Raw genomic sequence first — 25,158 nt, forward strand, 5'->3', positions numbered from 1 at the left:
TAAACTTGAAAATCAGAAGTATGTTAACTGATAGTGACAATGTGTACTGCCAACTCTACTTTCTGTTCTGTTTTCTGTTGTCCTTTAGGACTTAATTCAAAACAGTCAATGTGTGCTGAGCAAATGGAAGAACAAACGTATCTGTCAGGTAAAATGTTTTGACAAGCTCTTGCAATGTTCAGTCAGTGGAGCCGAACAGCCATTCAGTGATTGATGCGATAGTGTTAAAATGTTAACTAATACTGAAGATCATTGTTGTTTTTTTTTTTAATGTACGGGGCTCTTATTACTTAGATTGTATTTATTTAAATTACTAATCTGCAGTAGATACTATGAGACAGAAGTCTGTTTTTTATCCACAAGAAAAATTATATAAAAGGGGCCTGATTCTCTGAGAGAATTATTTTGGGGGGAAACATCCTGAAAGCATCCTGAAAGCAGGCTCAGGGAGTGGTTGCAGTATATAGACACGTCTGGAATATATGTTATATTACATTTTTATATCTTAATTATTGACATCTCTGTCACAAATCTTTTTACTTTATGCTTATATAATATGTGAAGGAGACTATAAACCTAAGCTAGCTAAATCATAAATCGAGTCACGGAACAAAAGATATTGTGACATTCAGCACACATGTAGCTATGTTCTCTGTCCATATAAGTTCCATATATTGTATACAAAAAACAGCTTTTCACATCATCATTAACACAGAACAGTAAGGAAGGTGGGAGATCTGAGCATGAAGCATGTGCTCCAGCTCCTTAATCAAGAGCTTGTTCTGAAAAATGTGTAATGTATTTTATAAGTTTCTACAGTCTTCATTGTTCATGAGGAATGTGTATCATATTTAAAGCTGGCTTGGCATAGGAAATACTTATAAGTGTTATTAATATTGTTTCTAAGAAGAAATTATGTTCTAACTTCTATGCTTTTTCAGTTTCATAACTTTTTTTCTTCTAATCGAGGTAGTACCAAATGGGTGTCAGCTGGATGAATATTAAGTATTTGAACAATATACAGCTGAAATTTCAGAAATGTCTTTAGGAATAGCAAGTTTTTTCTAAACACCTGATACACCAAACACTATAAAGTCTTTTTGTATCAATAATAAAGATATTGTCTAAGCCTATCAGATTGTTTTTGCCTATCAGATCTTATCACTAACAAGTGTATATCATTCATGTACAGATTACATAGTATTACTCTGTGAATGTTAATCTTCTAGAACTGATTTAAATATTAATTGTACGCTAATTTAGAGGACTCATTTTTTCTGTTGTTATTGTTCTGATTAGGAAAGGAATTTGGTTAAGAAATACTGAGTCAGTTAGCCATGAGAGTGTTCATTTGCTTCCCAGTTTGTTCTCTTCATTTGCTTTCCCAGTCTCTTCTCCCTCTATCATTTTTCTTCCCCTCCCATCTGTATCTGCGTACACATGGATTCCTTACCAATTCATGCTTTGGAACAGTGGACTTCTTGCCAAACTTTGATTGTCCTGCTTTTATAACACTTCTATTTGACAATCAATTGTGTTTTAAACACTTCTTGGTTTCACTTAGCGTCCTCTCAGTAGTTTCAGGCTTACATAAACAGAAATGGGACAATACGAATTAATTCATTTCTTGTACAAGATGGGAAAGAAAAGAGATGACTGTTTTTGTCTTAGCATATTTGGTTATGTCTGCCTTTGTATTGGATTGAATCATATAAAGGGATAACTTGATAAATTAAATATATTTTTAGTGTTTTTTAGATGGCTTATATAGAAGGAAGCCAGAGTTGAAGTTATAGTTAAAAAATCAGTCATCTCTCCTTAAATTCTGCTTTTGGTTTCTGAATCACGAAACAAATTATTTTTATATAATAATGGCTGATACCTGAAATTACCAGTGGGTTTATAATGTTCTGCCAAAATAATTGTTATTCCACTTTGTCTTCCTCAAAATATAAGCTGTCCAAGAAATGAAAATAAAACAGAAAAATGAATAGTTTGCAAGAGTCTAGATTAGAAAACCTGCCTTGTATCAATTTTTATGTTAAACAAATTATTTTTCTGCTGCTTGTGTCTCTGAGTATTTTGCAGGAGTATCTGGACTCCCTTTTTGATACAAATGTTCTGAACTTCTGAGAAAGAGGTTGTCCACTTTTTAATTTAAAATGGGAAGCTAATTATCTGTTTCAGCAGGTGTTTAGCCCATAATGGTGTGATCTATGCCACAGCACAACTGCATTCACATGCTACTCTGGATAGATACCAGAGCAGCAGTCGGTGGGAAAATGAGAGGCCATGTTTGCATTAACTTTCAAGCACAGTGGAAAGCATGGGCTGAATTATCCTGACTGTCATAATTTTCACCAATTTGGGCCAAATCTGAGTATATGGTTGTATTATAGTGTCTTCAGTTTTTAGCTCTTCATTTTGTAATAGCAGTGCGATGCCAAATAAATTCAGTTATAGAAATGTATATATTTAACTCAACAACCATGTTACTTTTTAATAAATGTTCAATGTATCTGAATCTGCCATGGCGTTAGCTGAACCAGGAGGAGTTCCCTTTCTTTTGTAAAAACAATGTGCTATGTGAAAACTCAATGTCAGTTGTATCTTTAGCAAGACAGAATGAATAGAAAAAAAATATCTGACAGGAGATACAATGATAACATTACTATTATCTAAAAGAGTAACAGATTTCCCTCAGATTGTGTGAGGAACAAGCATAGGACTGCTGTTAGTGTGCTTTCTGAAACCTAAAAATCACTATTCCTAATCCCTCAGTGCCTCTTCCAAATCTCCCAGCTTCTAAATAGCCCGCAGGTAAAAATTAGGGGCTATAAATTTAAATGTGCATCTGCTAAAAATATGTGTGCTGTCATGTTAACTGTTTGTGTGCAAATGACCAATTAGCCTTCATGCATATACCTCACTGACAGATCTAGTTAGTTTGCATGCAGGTTATCTTGTCCATTGTATGCATGTGTTTCTCAGAATTGGTTCTTGTAGATGACATGAGTTTGGCGAGATCTACTGTAATGCTGGCCCAGCTTTCTACCTTTCTTAATGTGTCACTTTATGCATCAAAATTTCTCCTATTACTTTTTTTTTTTTACACAGTGCATTAGAAGTTTCATATTTACTTCCTTGTGCATTGCCGAAAAAAATCTATTGACCTTTATTTTTGAGGTCCTAAGTTCTAGTACTGCTTAGAGCTTCTGAAATAGAAGATATGCCAATTCATATAAACATAACCTAGACTGTACAGAGATTTTTGTCAAGGAATTTGCTCTCCTGTTTAAAAGAGCTTAGTTGAGCCCTAAAGGACTGAGCTCTTTTCTCTAACCATGTTCCTAGTTCCAGAAGGACCTGAATGCACACTATTTCTATATGGTACTTCTGAACCCCAACTTTGATGACCTGTGATGAGCTGCTGAAATAATCCTGTAATCTTCTGTTAGCTGGCGTCAAAAGAAAATGCACAGACCATGAAAGAAGTATGAAGGAAAAAAGACAAGAAGTCTTTACAATAAAAGGCCACTGAATTGTTTATAATTAAATTGGTTTTCTCTGTCTGGAAGCAATAATCTAAGGAATTACCTTTATCAATATTTTAGTTTACTATGAAGAAGCTCTGGCTTCTTCCCTTCCTCTGGTCTCCTTCTCTAATTCTTTGGAATGCTTTTAAGTTTTGCCACAAAATCATGAAATCAATCCTATGAAACGATGCCATTGGTCCAGGTTTGGTTTTACACTATAGGTTAGTAACATTAATGAGATGTAGCTGAAACATTTGATTTCCAACTTTTTTTTTTATTATTTTTACATTTGCATTACAGTGTAGAATTGAGCACATGCCAACACTGAATTATTTTGTTTTATAAATGCCAAGCACTGGATTTGAATCATATCTGTTACCTGCCAGTGTAAAAGATTTATATATTCTGTGCTTAATTACTTTGATTTAACTTGATTTGTGTTGCAATTTACATATGTATGTGAACAGTTTTTATGTTACCATCATTGACATGCTTAGAACTGGATCCTGAATCGAGATACACAGCAATATGTGCTGACATGGCTTGTTATATCGGCTACTGTGCCCATAAGCAAACTGATTTAGCAAGATATGTGGTGACATACAGGAGCACATCTGATATCAAAATGAAGACATTTGAGCTAGAATACATGAGAAGCCAGTATCCATCACTGGTTACTAAGAGGAACGCTGCCCTCATATTAAATTCTTTTGGTTGCTTTTGATCACAACCATTAATGGGTTGTGTGGTTTGAGGGATTTGGAGCTAGAAGTACAAATGCATTGATTATTGTGAAACAGTAACGTGTAACAACAGTAACTTCATTTGTAATAAGGCGTGCAACAGAGTAATTACGGTAGGGTGGCTAAGAAAGCAATCTGGAATGAAGAGGTGGGGAAAAACCCTGGGAACCTGCTTGAACAAGAAATGCTTTGCAATTCTCTTCTCCTTTTGCATATTCCTTTGTCAGTTGGGATCTGTAAGGGAAAACAGTTTGCAGCAATATTTTTTACAGGCATATTTTCCTTCTCTTCCAGTTTTAATCAGATAGAGGCAAATCCTGGCTTTGCTCTGGAGGTATCTTTTTGGTAGAAGGGCTGATAAGCAGCTAAGCTGCATGAATGAGGAGTCAAAGGCTAATGCTTCCGAGGATAAAGAAATCTGCTTAAGTACATGGTTAAGTTCTACTGTTGTCCATAAGTTTGGAGCATGTACATTTTGGCACACAAAGTACATAATGCCCTCTACCAAAATCTTCACATTCAGCTCACAGAAACTCAGTGACCCTTCCTTTCCCGTGTGTGATTTTACTCATACCAAACATTTTACTCATACCATGTTCAAGCATAAAGACTATTCTTCCAATAGGTATGAAGTCAAGCACTCATTTTTTGTTTAGGAACACCTTGAGACTCTTAAAGCTGTAGAGGTGTCTTTTCTGGTTTCCATTTTTCACATCATGGTACTTCAGTCTGAAAAATGTTGATGTATTTCATTACTGTGGGTTTCTTTTCCTAATTTGATATCTCACAGATGGAATGACTTTGTGCCTTCTGTAAATAACGCCTCTGACATTTGCTTTTATTCCTTAGTAATGATGGGCAATTCCCCTAAGCAGTACTTTTTGGAGTTGGATCACTGTGTATCTGTGTTCAAGCCAAGTTTGCAATCTTTAACATTTCCTCTATATTCATTCATGCTTATCATTGGACTGCTCCCATCCACTAAAATATGAGCTTAACTGTGCAAGCATATGTACAACAGCACCTAAATCTTATTATCATCTAGCAGTCTTTGCATAGACTACACAGTGTGTAAGCATTTGAAATAGTGAAGTTTCAGTGTGAACAGATAAATATTTTGTTTTACAAAATATTATTGATAAAAGATAATGTGTTTGTGCTTTGTTTAAATATCTGCTTGTATCTCATGGTAAACTTTAAGAAGTATTTTTAAAATATATATTTATTATCTGCATAGTATCATTTTAATCTCAGGCCTTTTGTACTAAATATTTGTTTTTCCTTTTAATTCCATTTCCCAGTACTGTTTATCTTGTAAAAAAAACTTTGGTGTTCCTTGGTAATGTCACATTTATTTATTGTAAAATCCAGTTGAAATTGTTCCAGTTTCATCTGAGAAAAGTTGAAGGGAAGGTTGTGCTGCACCTAACCATTTTCTTAAGATATACATAAATTCTGAACTTACCGCCTTCTCTCATGCCACCGTCTACACTTGGAATAGACTCAGTCCTGAATTCCAGCTGATCATCTTGCAATATTGAAAATACATAACATTGGTTCAATGACTAGTTTCATACATGTAAAACGAAGGACATTCATTAATACAGTAATTTTCTGTTTATGTAACAGGTGCGCTTTATGTCATTAGAAGGAAATGAACAGATAGGCAGAAAGCAAATTTACACTCTGAAACACATTAAGACTTAAAGAAACCTAACCTTGTATTTATTTGTTGCTATCAAGCCAAGGGTTTGCAAGCATGTCTCTACGCAGCATATAGGATGGACGTATTAAATGTCAGCAGAATTATAAGCGTATGGCCTCATCCCATAATGCAGTCATTCAATAATATATTGGCCATCTACGAATCAAAACACTTTTTTTTTCCAGGCTTTACCTGGAGAGGGGCAGTGTATATCCCTACTCTGTCAGGTAATCCAAGAGACTACAGACAGACTTCTGATTCTCTTAGGTTATTTTCCCAGGTTAACTCCAGGATACTTTTCTCACTCTCTGCAAGGAAAAGAAGCATGAGACCAACCCTACCATTAGAGTGATGCTTTCTGCAGGAAGGGCATAGCTCCCAAGGAAAGGTGGTGTGGAAGAGGCGAGGTGGAAGGTTTATTTTAGTGACTGCACCAGCTCTCTTGTTGGTGCCTAACACTGAAAGATTTAGGATGGTGTTTTCCTTCTCTGGCTGGCTGATATTCATTGAGAAATTTAGAACTCCTTTTCCTGGAGTATTTATGTAAATTTCCTTGATAAATATGTTATTGCACAGTAGCTCGTCAACTTCTGTGTTTCGACCCTCACTTTTTCAGCTAGGCTCTTTGGACAATTATAGCTAACCATAGTCAAGCCTTGCTGGACTTCCATTATCAAGTTGGAAATAAATTGTGATTTTATCTAATCTAACTTCAACATGAGGATAAATTGAAGTTTTGAAAGATTGTAATAAGAGCTGCATGAGTGTAACTGTGTCTAACATTTTTACTAGGACAAAGCCTTAGAGGACATCTGTAAAGACAGGGAGTACTGAAACACTGAATTTATATATTTTACAAACTAATGCATAATTAGATTTTATTGGGATGCGAAAAGATCAGTTGTTCTTTACTAATTAATTTCATGCCACGGCTGGTTTTGGTTTCTATTTCAGATATCAGTAGAATTTATTTGCAAACTACTGTGAGTTGATAGGAATATAGAATGGAAAAATATTGGTTAAAAATAGTAGTCAGGGCAAGAAGGTAATTTAAATAAACATATTTGTCCTGTTCTTTGGTACAGAGAGTGCAGAACTGTAGTAATACAGCAAAATATGCATAACTGACAATTTTCATAGGTAAATTATTGGGAGCAGAACATTGAACAAGAAGCAGCTCAATTAGATCACTACATTTTGGTTCCCAGCACTAGCATTACTTTAGCACTGTCATACAATGGTTTTGTCCTCTTGACTTTGAAAAAGAAGCATGTAAAACAAAGAGAAAGTGAATAATATATCCACAAAAATAAAGAAGAATCAGAGAAATTATATTATGCCTGTGATGTGTATGAAAAAGAGAGAAGAGGTGTGGGGTCTTACCTAATTAATCTTACTGCCAGCTCAGGATTGCTCCCTAAATTACATCTTCTTGTGCTTGTGCAATTCGTTTTAAAAGACTACCAAAACTGAGTTCCTGCCACTTTCTCTGGAGATCTATTTTACAGTCTAGTAGATCTCCCTGCAAGGAAGCTTTCCCGGTGTTTATACACTGTTGTGCTGTGCTAAAAAGCATATTGCAACCCTGTTTGTCTCACAGCTGTAGCATAAAGTAGACAGGGATTTTTATGCCAAATTCAACTGCAAGAGTAACTACTTGTCTGGCAGCAAGGTTTTTCATAGTACAGAGATTTTGTTTAAAATCTGTTTTTAGGTGAGAGATGGAGGCTCAGATTTCTGGCCTTTGGTGAGTCCTTGCTATGTTTCTTCTGTGGTCCTCCCACTGAGCATTCCTTGGGCAAAAAAGATTGTTCAAGTATAAGGCTAGCATAGCCTCTGATGAAGTGATGATTTTTATTATTGTTGTTGTTATTTTTTACCTATTAGAGGGAAACAAACCTAGCTGCCAGGATGAGTCCTTCAGGATTCCTACCATGTAGAAGGAATTTGTTCTGGTCTGAAACATCTTTAACTTCCATGCTGAGGTCATTTAGTCAAGCAGCTTGCAGGATCAGAGGTGGAACTGGAAGACAAATTAAAATACGCAAGTGTTTTCAGTTTTGCTGATGTAGATCAAAGTCACACTAGTGAATTTTTCATTGTTTTTACATGCAGGTTTTTGTAGAATCCAACTTTGGAAATGATTTAAAAAATTATATGGTCAGGGTTTTTGTTTGTTTGTTTATTTTTTAAGATAATAGTTTTTTTTTAGTAAAGGTTTTTGTATACTGCTACTGGAGTAACTTGGCAAAGTGAGGTCAACTCAAAAGGGAATGGGGAAATAGAAGTGTTTTGGTTGTTTGTTTTCTGAATTGTTTTGTAGTAGTAGTTGCGTTCAGAAAGTTACTAAATTTAATGACTTAATTATGCAAAAAACAATGGTTTTCATGACTCTTCCCACCAAGTGGTATCTCTCTCATACAAGATATGGCATTAGGAATAGCTGGTAAGTATTGTAACTTAGTCTTTGAGATTGTATGTATCATTTAATTGAGATTAATTTGGCAAAAATACTTGGTTAACTCTGAAATAAGCACCTGACTATTCTGTCCAATAGTTTATATTTCTTCTTTCTAAGAGGAACATCTATGATGATATGTCAAGGAGTATCTGAATTTGTTAGGAGCTCAGAGTTATCATCGTGGTGAGGCACCATTATTTAAATTAAACAATATATGAATGATCAGAAATAACTGGGCTAGCAAATAAGTGCTCTCTTTAATCTCTGAAAATAATAGAAAATTACATGAAGCACAACTTTATATGCTTTTTTATCTGGGCTATCCAATTATATTTTTTTAAAGAAAAATAAAGTGATGACAGACACAGTATAAACACATCAGAAAAAAATGACACTCTGAAGGTCTGTAGATGACTTTCAAATTCACGTCCTTTTAAAGTCTCTCACATTCAATAGCCAAAACCTGCAGTGTAACAAACATTACTAGACATATCGGAAATTCTTGACTCAGCGTCCACATACAGAAGCATTTAAATAACAGAAGGCTGCCTTGGCTGAGTTTTTTAATGATGCAGAAGAAGTAATAGCAGGAAATGTAATATAAATTATTTTTTGACAATTAAGGGTGATCAGCATCATTCCCTTAATCACTCCGGACAGAATTTTAATTAAAAAAAAATCAGTACATTTTATTCAACATTTGGGGACTTAGCATGCATCATCTTCACTTGTTCATCATTTGTAATTCTTGTAGCCACATAATTCTGTGTCATATTACACCTCTCTTTTTCATTGGAAAAGCTTTCTAAGTCATTATAAGACATCTTCACATCTAAGATAAAAGTCTTTTTCGTAATTTTGAAAATTAAATTAGTAAGTAACAGACAGCCACTAATATGTACCTTGGAACGTTTCATATTATTAATGATTCCTGATGTCTTGTTTTCTCGCTTTTTGGATTTAGCTCCTCTTTCATTCAGGAATATTGGTGTCCCTAAGCCTTTCTGGGCCACAGCTGGAGAAAGTGGTGATTGACAGGACCCTGGTGGGGAAGCTCATCTCCGACACCATCAGTGATGGTAATTACACCCACGTGCAAATCAATTGCCTTACATTAACAATGGAGTAGAGAAACAGTATGTCAACAGGTAGACTAATTATTGCCACTGGGGACTTGCAAACACAACAAGTAATTGCATGTAATGCCATAGTTACAACCCTTAGGACTAAGAACACTTTAAGAATAATATTTAACATCAAAGTTTTCAGGCTTGTCAAATATTGAATAGGTTTCTAAAATTTAGTTTCTTATGCGTTTCAATCACTGGGAACATGCCATTTGAACTTGTGTTTATTTCATAACTGGGAAAATGGGACAGAAACAAACGTTAGCCAACTGATTAATTACATGGGATAGTTATTATTAAAATATTTTCTTATTAGAACGCTAGGTATGTGGAGGTGCTCCGATTTAGTTTCTAGATTTCCAGCATCTCACAAGCATGATTAACTAGTGACTAACTACAAAGATCTTGTTTAATGTAGGGGAAAACTTAAGTAAATATACCTGTCTTCAATAGTTTTATAGAATGGCAATAGCTTCTTCAGCTTGTCCCTACTTAGTTCCACTGAGCCTAACCAGCTGTCACCATCTTGGCATCTGCATGATCAAGAATAAGAAAATTCAGTGTGAGCCACACTACATGTGCACTGTCTTCCAAATTCTTAAAAAGTAGACCCAAATTACATCCTTTCGATATGATTATATGCTAGGTTTAGCTTTGATCTTTAATGATTTATTTTTGTCCATACCCATGTATCTATTGAATATTGGCTTGGTTATTTCAGAAAGCTGCAGTGCCGTGTCCCTTTCATCTTTTCTTATCATCTTAAGTTTAGTCCTGCAAAATAAAATTAATAAAACTATGTCAGTAGAATCTTTAGTATCAAAAAATTTAACTAACTTCATTTGTTGTATCAACTAATTACAGAGTGAACACATCTAGCATCTTGACTCCTTTTTTTCACCCTTTGCCAAAGTTACTGCTAAGACTACAAATTCCAACTCAGATTTTTTCCCTTTGTTTCCAGGGGGAGGTTTTTGTAACTAGAGGTGACAAGAAGTAGGAAAGCATGGAAGCTAGGGTTATGCCCAAACTGAAATTGTTTGTAGAACTTATTTAGCATACACTTTTATTTTTTTCATAAAAAATAAATAAATTATACATACGTTGCATTATATTCCCTTAGTATGTTACATAAATACAACTTTAAAAATATTTTTATCTAATAAAATTTACAACTAAAGCAATAGTAGAGCAACAAATATGTTTTCCTTCAGTTATATATTCAAACTGCTATAAATGAGGTTATGTAATCATTTATCCTTGTATTCACTTATTCAAGAATTTCTTTTGCCTCTATGTTTGTTAATGTGCATGTCTGAAGGTGAAACAGGACAGCTTCTGTTCAGTAAAAGCAAAACCACCAAATACTTGTCACTGTAATACATATTTTTATGGACAGCAAAAGAAGATAGTTTTGCTACCCACACAGTAGTGTTAAATATATATATATATATATATATATTGAACTAAGCATACTGAGAACCAAGACAGTACTGTCCTAGAATAAATTAACTGTAATCCAACAAAATTGCACGTCCTTCCAAATCTAGGTTGGAATCTGGGTTGTGATGTTAATGTTGGCCAAAAAGAACTTGATATTTAATACAAGAGGTCTTTATGAACATAATAGTTTGGTTTTTTAAAAAACAAATACGAAAGTGTGGTTAAAGGTTACAATCTGCCACAATTACATCTGTAATGTTGTAATTCTAATTATAACTCAGAGTAGCATGCCCTCTTAACATTTGGAATAATAAAGGTCAGATTGCATGCACAAAATACAGAATGAAGATTGCTTTTGTAAACCGCATGCCTCTTACAAAATGCTGTTAATTTTTATTATTATATAGGTAAAATTTAAAAAACGTTTAATTGGAAAAGATAGAAAAATTGCCTTCTTAAAAGACAATGGCATTTCTCATTTTGTAAATTAATTTGTGGCACTGAGGACTTGTGGCAGGAGTATGTAGGATATAATTTGCACTGCCCATCTCTTTAGGGTAATCTGACCCTGCAGCATATGGGTTCTCTTCAGGGCATCTCTCCGAACAGTAGTATAATTGCCCATAGTTACATTCAAGTAGATTTAGTTGGCATCAGAGTTTCTAGGTTTGCTCTTCAGATGGGCATATATTTCATTTATGTTTAGAGTCTGTTTTAGCTTCTAACTCACCACGTCAGATACTTTATCACCATTTATTTATTTTTTTCTCCAAAAGCTAGTGTTAATGTTACATTTCAAAGGCAATTATTTGGCTTTAAATTTTGCCCTTTAGCATTTGCATACCAGATACTTCAGAGCTGTGCCAGTACATGACTATTGGAAAATGCAACTAGTTGTAAAACAGACTAAATCAAAGCAAAGCTGAATAGCCAGTTTTCACTGCTTATGTGCAAGACTCAACTGTCGACAGAAAATACTTAAGGATATTAAAAATACATTTAAGAATCTAGGACATTAGTCACAAATGCAATTTTTTGTTGTTTTTAAGGGGTTGTTCTGCAGGATTATTCTATTTTTTTAAATCCAGTTCCAATTTTCTTGTCATGTTTCTTTTAGCAGAGGTTTCTGAGTTTACTTTCTGAAAACAGCTTGCTAGCTTTACTTTAAACCTGATTCTCATTAGCAATTCTTCAGTGATCTGATACTGGTTACCCTGATGCCTCATCTTGTTCTCAGACATCTCTTTAAATGTAGGCACTGTTTCAATAACTGGATAAGAAAACACTTGGGAAAAATCCTAGATAGCACTGTCTAATTAATTTTCATTGTCAAATTAGTTAATCAGTTTTATATTGAACTATTTTGGTCTGTTAATCAGTTTTATATTGAACCATTCTACTGCACTTTCCCAGACTTCAAGGGAGTTTGTTCCGTCTTGGTTTTCTGTATTGCTTGAGTACCCACAAGTTAAGCTTTCAACAAGTTCATAACCCCTCTAACGCATAATTCCGTATGTAACAGCCACCCAGAGTCTTACAATGTCAGAATTCCAGATACACCTCATGTACTAATTTTCATTTATCATGCTCAATACCAGCAATGCTGTATGAGGTGCACTTCCAGAATTCCAAAATACGACGGATGCTACTGTAAGAAAAAAAACCCAAAGGCTGAAGCAAGATGAAAATGGATGTGGAAGGGCACGTATTTGAATGTAGTCGTAACTTGATACGAGATAATTTATTCAGGTTTATGTAATCTGAGTACTCCCTAAGCTTTATTTCTCACTTCCAAGAAGGTCCAGGCAGAATGACACATTGATGTCTTTTAGGAGATTACAGAGGCTTCAGTGTAATATTTAAGACACTGTCTTGAAAAAATTGCTTTTTGCAACGTCTCAGTGGAGAGTTCAGAAATTTGTTTTCTTACTAGAAACAGGTATTACAGTGGTGACTATTTTTTTTCCAGCTGTTCTTGCAGACAATTTCATCATCTTGTCATTCGAGGACCATAATCAACTCTGCTTCATTCAGTTTACAAGGAAGATGGGTTCTCCTGATGTAAACAGAAGGCTGGAAAAACTCTCTTGTTTGGATTTTAAGGTATAGCTGTCAATGGTGACTGTAAAGGCTACGGTATCTTTATATTACAAATCACTGGCACTCACGGATTCTTTATAGAAGTATAAATTTAAAAACCTTTGTATAACTGATCAGAACAGCTCAAATTCTAAAAATGACAGTTATTGAAAAGTCAAGAAAAATGACATGGCATTCTGAGCTAATGAGTTAAAAATACTGTGCCAAGAGGGATCCAATTTTCTACTGTATTTAGGTTGAGGGCTCAGACACACAGTTAAGTTACCCCTGCTTAACAGATTACCTTGTGTCAGTTGAGCAGCAGTAACTTTGCACATTCTCAGCATCTAACAAGCATGAAGTAAAATCTGTAATGGTAAACCTCAGTGTAAAAGATTTAAGCTAATGTGTTTTGCCTCTTGTTTGCTGTGGGCTAAAAACGCACGCATGGTCAATTACTAAGGCTCAACCGATATACACGAACTTGTGAAGCTATGATAATTCAGTCATCTGTCTGAGTTCTAAGACTCTTGTAACTCCTTGCAGAAATCTTAATTTTCCCTCTAGTTACAGTAATCGTATTGTTGGGATAGTTGGTTTTACAATTAAGTCACAGAGCTAGGACTCAAGATATAGAAGCTGAGTTTCTCGCCACTGCGCAACTATGTGTGTGATCTTAGGCAAGTGATTTGGTACTTCTGTATCTCAATTCCCGGCTTATATCATATTGATTAAAATACTCCCTTTTTGCAGCATTTTATGTAGGGGTATGTCTATAGCACAGTCACAGCAGTAGCAAAAAGGTAGTTTACAGATCGTTGAGCTAGTTTTAAACTGACTGGCTTGGATGTCAGTAGAAATGAGTTCATCTCAGGCTAAATTATACTGCATCTTGAGTGGGTTGGTATATGTAGACATAACCTATTTGCACCACAAGCTCTTTGGCTTCAGGACGGTGTAACTCTGACCTTAGGTGGAAGTGCTTGGCACTACAACAGTATAACAAAATAATCAGCCAAAGGCAATTATCTTTAAACAGGTAGAGGAGGAAAAGGGCCAAGCCCAATCACTTCAAGAAAGAAGCAGAGGCAAGCCTTTGCCTAAGAAAGGTAGAAAGATGTAGTGAGCAAAAGAGATAGTTTGTATTTATTTCAAATTGAATAAATGTTAAGGAAAACAAACTTGTGCTAGCAAATATTTTTCCCTTGACAACCCCTTAGTAATTTGCTTCCTCACGTAAGGGAATGTGCAACTTCAAGGCAAGCTTTTTAAGGAAGTGTTTAATTTAAGTTTTGCCATAGTACGTTTTAACTTGCTTGGTAGAAATGCTTTCTGCTAGGATGAATATCTAATACATTTTCCAGGCTGTTTCAGTTCAGGGCCTCTTTTCAGCAATGACTTGTGTTTGCGAGATTGATCCAACCTCTATAACGTGGATTTGAGACAGTTCACTGTTCACCAGGAACTGAGCTGATACGTAGTTTACTTTAAAATGATGTGCACTTGTGCCTGCCCTATGGTGTTTGTTGTGCTTTAGAGGCAAGGTTGGTGGGTGGTGGTGGTTTTTGTTGTTGTTGGTTTTTTTTTTTTAATAGCACTAAACTCTAAGAAACTGTGGTGAGCTGAAGATTGCCTTCATTAAATTGTAAGGCCATAGCTTCTTGCTTCATTTAGGTTTGGAAAATATATTTTCATTGTAGGTATTACTGTGCACATTTTGGATCTAATGGTTATGGCAGTTTTTCTTGGGAAAAAGGAAAGCCTAATCCATAGAAAACTGTCTCTGCCGTAGGAAACCAGAAATATCTGCTGGACTCCTTAATAAGGTTGTTACGTTCAGTTCTTTGCTGAGACAGCTGAGCTTCTAGAAACACCTCCAATGTTAACTTTGCTTTCTCTTGAAATCAGTGGGAATCTCTATGGATTATTTCTTTACCAGCCAAAAAAAAAAAAAAAGGCATTTGCATTTTTTAATTGAATATTCTTTTGTGTGAAGCTTGCTAGTTAGGCAGCTAAATATAATTTTTATTATCTTCAGAATAGCACTAGTGTGAGCCAGCAGAAACTATTATTCACTACTGCAATAATATTATGTCAGTTCTCTGCATTGAATTAGAGTTCTTCATGGCTGTTCTTGGTCAAGCTTACAAAAGCTAAAAAATCACAGACAAAGTCAACAGTAGTGTTGCTACCAGTAGTAACAAAAGAAACAAAAGATATTCCTTAATTGCAAATGTGCAAACAATATACACTTAAAACAAAAACAGTTCCTTAGTTTTGATTTTTTTTCCAAGAGAATTTGAACTAAAAGGTGGCTTGCACTGGTACAGAACTACCATGGGATTGAAATAGAGAACAAAGATTCAGGAAATTTGAGTGTAGCCTTCATTTCAGCCTCTGACATTCAGCCTTGAAAAATGTACGTAGTATTTGAGTTTTAATTTCTGTTTCTAAAAATGAGGAAAATGCTTGCTTACAGTCATATGTAACAATATAATTAAATTTCTCTCTTATTTAGATAGTAATATCTTTGATATGTGGACAGATGCATGTTCACATTGTTCAGTGTCCAGCCAAATGATGGGAAAAATTGGCAGGGAAGTCTAGGCGGTACTGGACTACCAGAGTGCCATTAATAATGAGAAAAGTCAACCATGCTTCTCTCATCACAGGTTGATATTTATCCAAAAGTTAATATTATACACTATACATACCTGAATAGAAGAATTTATTTCTTTATCCTCTTCTTTTCTAAGTGATATCACCTTGAATTTTATTTACACTTTGAAAAAAAGTAAGAATTATTGTGTGAACCACTGCAGTCTTAAAGTACAGCAAAATAAAAACACAACTGTTATTATTTGCCTTTTCTCAGTGGCATTAGTCCATGTTTGAAAGTGTAATGTCTAATGCAAGAGGTAAAGTTATACGCAAAGATTATTGTCTGTTAGTAGATGTGAAATTGTTGCCAACAGTTAACACTGCAGTACAGCACTAATTAATATATGTGAAAGTATTTGTGGTTTTCCACCCTAAGAACATGTTGCTACCAAATTCATTATTTTTACGTAGTTTTAATTCAAATAGAAGTTACTTGTTCATTTTTATGTGTGCTTTATACTTTTAAATAGAATTTTGACAAGTAAAACAGGATATTCTGAAAATATTGGTCTTTTGCAAGTTTTTCACATCTGTATTTTTTAATCCATTTCAATTTACTGAAGGAGACAGTACAAGGAGTTAAATGTTTACCATGAGAGAACAACATTGTTAATTACTTTGATTTCAGTTCCTTTTGATGTGTATTCAGGGGTTGAAGAGGTCAATAATATTATGACCATGCAAATAGAAAAGGGTTCTTTTTGACCATATAAAAACCAGAAAAGGATTATTAAAGCATTAACCTTGATTTTAATGGCCTTGGTTGAGTGGTGAGATCACAATTTGGATGAGCCTGATTATTTACTAAATACAATACATAAATGCAACGGGTTCTTAACACCCATTGCACTCTGGCATTATCGCATTACTGCCATCCTTTGTTGCCTTGCAGACAGGAATATGAAAGCAATCTGTCATGTAGTGAGACTGGCTCCAGAAGCATTTCTCTGATAAGAAGACCCCCTGCCCTTTGCTAGTGTCTGGTCCAGTAGGCTTAGCCATGCGCTTAATCCCCAGAAAGTGGTTCGATTATTGCTGACCAGCAATGGCAAGATAGTTTTTTTTTCCCCTAGCTATCAACCTTCCATTAATTCCTTAAGCAGAAATGCGGTGCAATCTATATTTCCTTGGCATGTGTCACCCAGATGGTGCACTGCTCATGTTTTCAAATAACCATGCTCCAAAATAACGGAGTTTGAATAATAAATTCCACAAATCCTTCCTGAGAAAGAGGCACAATTCTCAAGAGCTGCATAAACTTTACGCATGATGCTGTAGCTCATCCACATTATGCAGAAAAGTATATATTCTCTTGCAAAGCAGATATTTGTATCTGGATTCCTTAATTTAGGGAGGAAAAAGAAAGATATACGTTTGCTCGAACACTGTAGAATATATTTAATATTCGATTATGTCTTAAACACTAGCCTTAGTTCCCTGGTCAGCTTCGAAGAACTTGTCATTTAATATGGCTAAGCTTAAATCCTGTGTGTAGGTCGATGCTGTCAAGCAACCATGACTGTACATTTTGGTATTGATTGGAGTCATTGCAGTAAATTCCTTCTTAACTCACATTCCTTTCCTTCCCAATCCCCTCCCCATAGATAAAAGTGTGAGCATGTCTCTTTCTGTCTGAGGAGATATTTTTCACATTTACAGACAGCCTATATGGAGATATATGTACACAGTCCTCTGTGTATATATAGATTCTCTTTTCACACATCCAAAGTAAACACTCCTAATTGCTCCTACTGTGCTATTTTATCACCGTAAATATTTCCTGCTTTTTTTTTTTTTATTCCATCAGATTTCTTATATTGATATACCTGGACCAGAAGGTAGAAGGATGAAACGTCACCTGGCAATAAACTGTATGCAAGACATGGTCATTTGCTGGTGGTCAGCAGCTAGTGATGGAGCATGGCCTTGGTCTCCTATTTCCTCTGAGAGGGACAGAGCCAACCTTTTGCTGTTAGGCTGTACACATGGCAAACTGGAGGTAAAGTTCTCAACTCTCTTGTTACATGATTTTACAGACTTGCTAAAGAAATAACTATTCAAATTAAATGCATTTTCTGGTACACAAAAAGAAACAGTTTAAAATGTTAAGAGAGGAAGAGAGGAAAAATTAAGAGAGGAAGATCAGCCATCCTGATCTTAAAACAGAAGTTCATTATTTAATTGAAAAAACACATTATTTACTATGTTTAATATTTTCACATCAAAATTGGCAATCTGAGAAATGAAGCACGAAAATTAGGTCTTTAAAACGGAATAGCTTTGGAGCTGCTACCACTAAACACTCTTTAACGTGGTTTATAAGCTGTATCTGTTGCATGTTGTTCCCCAATGCGATTATTTTGCATTATCTGCAATGTTAACTGATAGGTATTTCTTAGTCTACTTCAAATGTTTTATTACAAACTTTAAGCTACACCCAGCTGCTGCTTAAATTGTTGTGATGGGTATTAATCAAATTAGGGAATGTTTTCTTGGAGAAAAAGTCAAAATTCCCCAACTACAGGTGGAAATGTAAGCTATGGGTTAGAACAGGGCTACAGGCTGACCCTCCTCCTGACACTTGCTTAGCTTACATTTTTGGGCAGATCTTTCCATTTCATCTATTTCATTTTTATTTCACATGTTTAAGAATCCGCTATTTGAATCCATTTTTTTATGTTAAGTAAAAGCTTTTAAATGAAGCTATCTGGGCATATTTTGAAAAGAACTGTAGCTTAAATTTAAACTGAATAAGCTGTTTTGGACTAACTTCTTATATAGATGCTCCTATATTCAGAGTTTTATTTTCAGTTTAGTTTAAGCCAATTCTAGTATGGAGTAAAAAGGCACTGACTGTGGGAGAAGAGCACAAACTGGAGGATCAACTGTGGAATAGCTGTTCTGTGGTAGCTATTATAGGCTATTCCCCTGTAGGGAAAAACCCAAAGTAACACTTTAGAATAAGCTGTGCTTATAAACAACATTCTGTGCTCTTTAATTTGGGAAAATGTAAATGTTTTAATGTCTTGGAATTATTACTTTGATAACTAATATTAATTTCAGTGAGTTTTTTTTTTCCCTTGGGATTTTCTATACATGTTGAAAGCAAAAGAGAAAAGGTAGCTGAGACAGCTTTTCTTATTTCTGTCATTAATCACTGTAGAATTTAAGTTTAAATTACCTCCAGTTCTGCGTTCTTTATTTCTTTTCAATTGACCTCTCTCCACTAGTGGTCATCTTTGACTCATCTTTCTCTTCTGCCTGATACACACCTGCAGTTCTCAATTTCCCCTGCAGCTGTGCCCAATCACATATAAAAATAACTCTGGTACTTAAAACATGCATCTGTACTTTGTAAGCTTTGGCAGCCTAATCTCCTGTGTGAGTTTCATATTATGAAACGTCATCCTACTAAGAGCTCGGTTCTAATTTCTTACTGTAACATCCATATGTCCTGGTTCTAACAGCAACATTCCCATGCCATTCATTTCCTTGCCACATCTCTGTATGTTCTTCCAGGATGCTCCCTAATTTCAGCATACCATTTTGAGATCTCTATTTTCTGAGATTTTTTTTTAAGACTCGTTTCTTCTATGAAATTCACAGAAACTACCCATCTGGTTTAAAGCTTTCTCCATTTTATATGTTAAAAGGAGATTCCAAATCACAGCATCACTCTGCATCTTTCAGTGCACTTTGTTTTATTCTTTTCTGGTTTATGCTTTAAGTTGCTCAGGGCTCAGTCTGTCTAGTGTAGTCCCAAGCACATCACTGGTGCTTAACACAATAAGGGTAATAAGCATTCACTGAGCCTTTAGGCCTAAATTCATAATCCTTTCAATTTAGCCCATATTGTAATATAAATATAAGGAAATTATTTTAAAAAGCAGAACTGCCAAATTTAACTGTTCTGTTGCTTTCCTTTTTCTCATCCTTTGTCTGCACTTGTCTGTTTTAATTCTAAACTCTTTGGATGAAATTTCTTTTCCCATGTTTGTCAACAAAATACTGAGTACTATACCACTGGTATGGAAAATTCAGTCACATATAAATATTTTTTTTTCTTTTCTTGCTGGTTGTAAATTAGTCTGTCCCACATATTTATTTCTTGGATGCTCAAGACACTCTGCTTATATGCTCTTCCTATATATCCATGACATGCAAACTATAGTACTGTGTTTTTTGGTTTTTTTTTTCGATGATTTCTCTAGTATCCCTTATAGGTGGTAGTAACATTCCCCTTCACAAACCAGGGGATGTTGTAACCCAGCAGCTCTGGAAATAGCATCAATCCCCAAACTGCAATTAACTTAAGTACATCTTTACCCCCCAGAGTCTTAGAGGGGGATTTTAACTTAAGACATTTAACTTCTGAGCATCATGAAATAGCTTAAACATGAGCAAAAATATAGTTAGCATTTTCAGATAGCTTCTGAACAGTTACTCTCTAGGACAGGTAACACAAAAAATACAGTGTTTCTGTAAACATGATTATTTGCCTCTCTTTTCCTCTACTATCTTACCATTTATAGTGTTTTTCAGATACAGACCTGGAATAAAATCCTGTCATGCCATTGTTATGCCTTAAAGTATATCCATATTTATCATATTTTGACCATTATTGTGAGTTTTCTCCCAGTAAATGATTATTGTCAACAAAAGAATGAGAAGAAGAATGAACTGATTCAATTTGGGGAATTTATCAAAAAGAAGCCCATAAATGTCTAGCTGTTTGGGGTTATGAAAAAGAAAACCAAGCCTGAGGAAAGGAATGGGTGCTACCCACAGCCTTTCTACAGCACAATAGTTCTGACCTACAAAAACCACAAAAAGATCTGCCAGGTACTGACACTTATTGTTGTGGCAGAGCAAATGTAAATGATACTGCTTCCTCCCTGGAAGAATTTTCTGAGTGGTATTTGTTGTCCACCCCAAGACTGCTTGTTAGGAGGAGGACAGGAATAGCCCTGGGACAAGACAACCCAACCCCCTTGTCATGATAATATCCTCTAACTACACATTATGCACTGGAGTGATTCACATTCGCTTACAGTATTTGGGGTATGGTGTACTTAAGCAGCATTTCAACTTAATGGGGGAAATCCATTTTACATTTTAAATACCCTATAAATGTGTTTGGAATTGTGCTGTATGGCCTCATGTCTTAACATTTGCTACTATTAGGCTAAAATTAGACATTATCCCCTTAAGAACAAAAACAACTTTTTCCATGCAAATCTTGACTTCTTTTACTTTTTTTTTTTTTTTTTTCCCAGGGATCAGTATTTTCTATGTTAAATGCTATAGGATTTGGTTAGGAATCTTCCCCTGAAGAAATAATAACATTTTTCTGGTTAGCATATGACTGCCGTGGTGTGTGATGTATGTTGTGCATTCACTCATGTTGCTGCAGGAGTATTTGTTTGTTGAACCTTTGTCTGCTTTCATGCGTGTATTGGTTTCCTCTGGTAAACCTATCCACTCTCCAATTTATTTATTTAATTGTTTGTTTCTTCTTTGTCGAAGTACCAGTGATCAAGGACGTTATTTAAATTGTCTCCCTGTAGAGATAATGCTGGTATTTTGATTTTGAAAGCAGAAGAGGAATCTTTCAGAAATCATTTCAAACAATTTGCTGTGAATAAATAAGATCGGATCTGAAATCATCCTTGGATTAAATGCTTTGAGAGAAAGACATGTAAAAATCAACTTGAACAGCAAACATAAATTAATAGGAGGTGATGATACCAAGGCTCAGTTACTGTAGTAGCTTGCATTTGTCTTTACCATGTTTATTTTCACTCCATTTAGTGCTAGTACAAATCACTGAAATTATACTTCAATCTTGCGGAAAAAATAATTTTCCTGAGAGAGAACATTATTTTTCTTTCTCCCACGAGGCAACATGTAATAGTTATTTTCTCCACACTATGCCACAAACTTGTGAAATACACACAGCAGACCTTTTATGAGTGAGCTATCCTACAGATCTAGTACTACTCAGAAAAACATCTAACAGGTGACTGAATAGCTGAAATACCTCTCACACACATAGAGCAGAGAATGTAAAATCCTTGATGTCACATTGGGTTAAAGGTTTAATGAGTAATACAGGATGAATATTATGATGATAACTTTTGAAAGAAAATAAAACTAAACGTTGGCTGAAGATCTAAATAATAAGAATACATGTGGGACTGTAAATGCAATGCAGCCAAGTAAGTTGGAGTAGGAGCCTTGCATTTTTATTTTAGAAGAGTTTAAAAATAGGGTGTTTTTTCTTCCTCCTTCAAAGTGCTGTCTTTAAAATTATTTTACTCTAGTGTGCACTACACTTCGCACTTTACATTTCTAATTAAAGTGTTTGTTGTTATTTGCAGCCTCACTGTGTGAAATTAAACAAGCATTTTTTTAGCATCCATAAAATAAATCAAACGTTTTTCTCATCTGAAAGACACACAATCCAGTCACAGCAAGCTTGTTTCTGTTTCTTTTGTTTTCTTCTTTTTTTTTTTTTAATCTGCTCGGTAAGCCAATTTTCTGCTTAAGAACTACTGTTTAAAACTCATATTTGTTTTGATATGTGGGTTTTATCCTCTCCCAGTACTCTATGCAAAATACTTCAATTTTAAGTGTTCAAAGATTTGCACTAAAGAGAGCGATACTGCTTACACAAGCTAGTGCTATTATTTCTTTCACACATAAAAAAAAAGAAGGTATGTTTACTAGCATAATTCAGGCCTGTTAGTTACAAAAATTAACAGATTCCTTGACTTGGATTATTACGACTTCTGGGTTGGGTTTGAGAAGTTGGCATGTGTAGCATCCCTCATACTGCTGATTACTGCAAGGGGAAAATGATATAAATGTGCAGTAGCGATGCTTGACTGCTGCATTGGTAAGGGAAATGTGCATAAATTATGTGGACAGTATTTAAATACATTTACTACACGTTAGTAAAGTACATGTCACAAAACTAAACAGCACTTTTTAAAAAATGTATTTATTTTACAGAAAGTAATTGTTTTTACTTCGTGCAAAGTACTTCCAGAAGCGTTCATTTGAAATCCAAGGCTAAGTGCTTGGTCCAAGATTTATGGAAAGCACTTAACATTGAATAGGATTATATGTGTCACTGTGCGGTATTATGGCTTTGTCTTTTTCGATCCACTGCCCTGTCCCCTGCTCCACAATTCTGACAGTTGTCCTACCCACTGCTGAGGGAAGTCCTCCAGTTTTGCCTTCCCATTCCTTGCAAAAATGTTGGGTTTGTTAACTGAAGGAAATATTGTGATTTTAATGTTCCCCTCTTGAGTTCCAGGGAGTTCAGAACTACTGCTTGCCAGGAAGGAATCCCAGTGGATTCCTTCAGATGGACTGCTAAAGCATTATGTATGTTACGTTTACTAGCATGTGGCTACTTACCAGATAGGTAAACAATTGGCAGGTAATGGCATACCATCTTCTTGGGGGGAAAAAAAAAAAAAGTTGTTTTGATTGCTAGTCTGTGTTTCATAGAATCACAGAATGATTTGGGTTGGAAGGGACCTTAAGGATCATCTAGTTCCAACCCCTCTGCCATGGGCAGGGACACCTCCCACTAGCTCAGGCTGCCCAAAGCCCCATCCAGCCTGGCCTTGAACACCTCCAGGCATGGGGCAGCCACAGCTTTTCTGGGCAACCTGTGCCAGTGCCTCATCATCATCACAGTAAAGAATTTCTTCCTTATATCTAAGCTAAGTCTACCCTCTTTTAATTTAAAGCCATTCACCCTTGTCCTATCGCTACACACCATGATAAAGAGTCCCTCTCCAGCTTCCAACTGGAAGGAATGCTTTTTTCAGTGTTATCTTAGCCTCATTAACATGCTTCTGTAGTGGCATGTCTCTGCTTTAGTTCTTCAGTTAGTGGCATGAAGAATTATTAATAAAAGTAATTCCTGTCAAAGAAACTCAAATCTTCCCTCTCAGATGAAAGAATATCCATTTTTCCCCCTCAGAGTGCCAAATACCAGTTACATTCAGCAAAACAGGAAAGCAGAACAAAGAGGTCTCTAGGCTTGCAACTCTTCCTCCAAGAGGCAAATGAGGCCACTGACACATGAGAAGCACTTTATCGGTTCCAATCTAAGGAAAAGTGTTTCTCTTGTTTTCAGCCAGAATATGAACAGTAGTCTCTAGAAAACTTTCATTTAAGCCTAATTTGTTTAAACAGTATGTTAAAACATCTGTTTTAAGATACAGCAAATAGTCTTCCTCTCCTCTCAGGAACATTTCCGTAGTATAGAATTTTTCTACATACAGCAACCAGTCCTACCCAAGATTTCATTTCAAGGATCTGCTTTTAAATCACGTGCGGGTAGGAAGCTTCTCATCTCAAGGTTCGTTAAATTAGGCCTTTCAAAAAATATAAGGTTTTCCTTTCTTTTAAATTCAAGGTAGTGAGCAACATTTTGTCCCTCTATTACTCTAACATGGCAGAACAAAAGTATTAATTGGATTCTGTTTGGTTGCTGACTCTCAAATGATCAGATAACATTTATTTTTCTGTTACTATTTCCATTGCTGTTTTCCAGTAGTCACTCCTATGGAGTTGAAAAATCCACAATTCCCATGTTTTCTTCTGTGTTGTCTTAAGCTTCAAGGCCAGTTTCTCTTCAGAATTTAATAGTGCTTTCAATCTTTCATCTCTCGTGTGCTTGATTATTGTGTGTATCTTCATGATTTTCTTGTCGCTTGTGAGGAGATGTTCAGAGAAGAGCGCTGGTTTGGGATCAAAATGTGTAGGTGAATAACGCGGTGCATTGAAACCTGCCACAGGAAGACAGAAATCTGAGTCCCAGAGGGCCTCAAGGCTCATTTCACTGAAGTTATGGAAGCTTTGAAGACTTGCTTGGGCAAGACTTCCATTTCACATATTTGAAAGGCAGCTATCTGGGTCTCTGTGCATAGTCTTAGGGAAAACTGCAGAACAAATAACACTTCACCTTGTCTTTATTTGGGGTTACAGAGCTCTGTGGTCACAGTAATCCTCTGTCCACAATAACCTCTTTTACAGGTTGCCTTGCTATGCAATTTAACACCCTAATAAGCTATACATTTCAAGCCGTTCTAACACCAAACCGCTGCACAGTAGCCACTGCATATTTTGTGGGCTTAAATGACTAGCTGCAGAGGCTAATTCATTGGTGAGCGAATGGAGCAGATGAGAAAAGGGTTTTCAGCCTATATAACTGATTTCATCTTTTATTTCCTTTTTGATATATATTTTATTGATCACTACTCTTGTTAGAAATCAGCTTACTTTTTTTTTCACAAGATGGGTGCATTGGCTTCTGTATTAGATGCCTTCACATCCAATATTTTGTTTCTTGCCTATTAAGTAGTTCTTACTGTGTCCCTAA

General features: G+C 35.5%; 1 protein-coding gene across 4 annotated transcripts in view; it reads left to right on the forward strand.

The window, feature by feature from the left end:
• The window catches only part of WDPCP (WD repeat containing planar cell polarity effector), a 151,937-nt gene that overhangs the window by 51,536 nt on the left and 75,243 nt on the right, over positions 1 to 25,158 (forward strand). For all 4 annotated transcript variants that reach the window (XM_048048375.2, XM_048048377.2, XM_048048372.2 and 1 more), the window contains exons 8-11: positions 89 to 148; positions 9,410 to 9,524; positions 12,985 to 13,118; positions 17,563 to 17,754. In XM_048048375.2, the coding sequence (XP_047904332.1) occupies positions 89 to 148; positions 9,410 to 9,524; positions 12,985 to 13,118; positions 17,563 to 17,754 (501 nt within the window). The remainder of the gene's footprint in view (positions 1 to 88; positions 149 to 9,409; positions 9,525 to 12,984; positions 13,119 to 17,562; positions 17,755 to 25,158) is intronic.

This window comes from Anser cygnoides, chromosome 3 (genome assembly GCF_040182565.1).
Source record: "Anser cygnoides isolate HZ-2024a breed goose chromosome 3, Taihu_goose_T2T_genome, whole genome shotgun sequence".
NCBI lineage: Eukaryota > Metazoa > Chordata > Aves > Anseriformes > Anatidae > Anser > Anser cygnoides.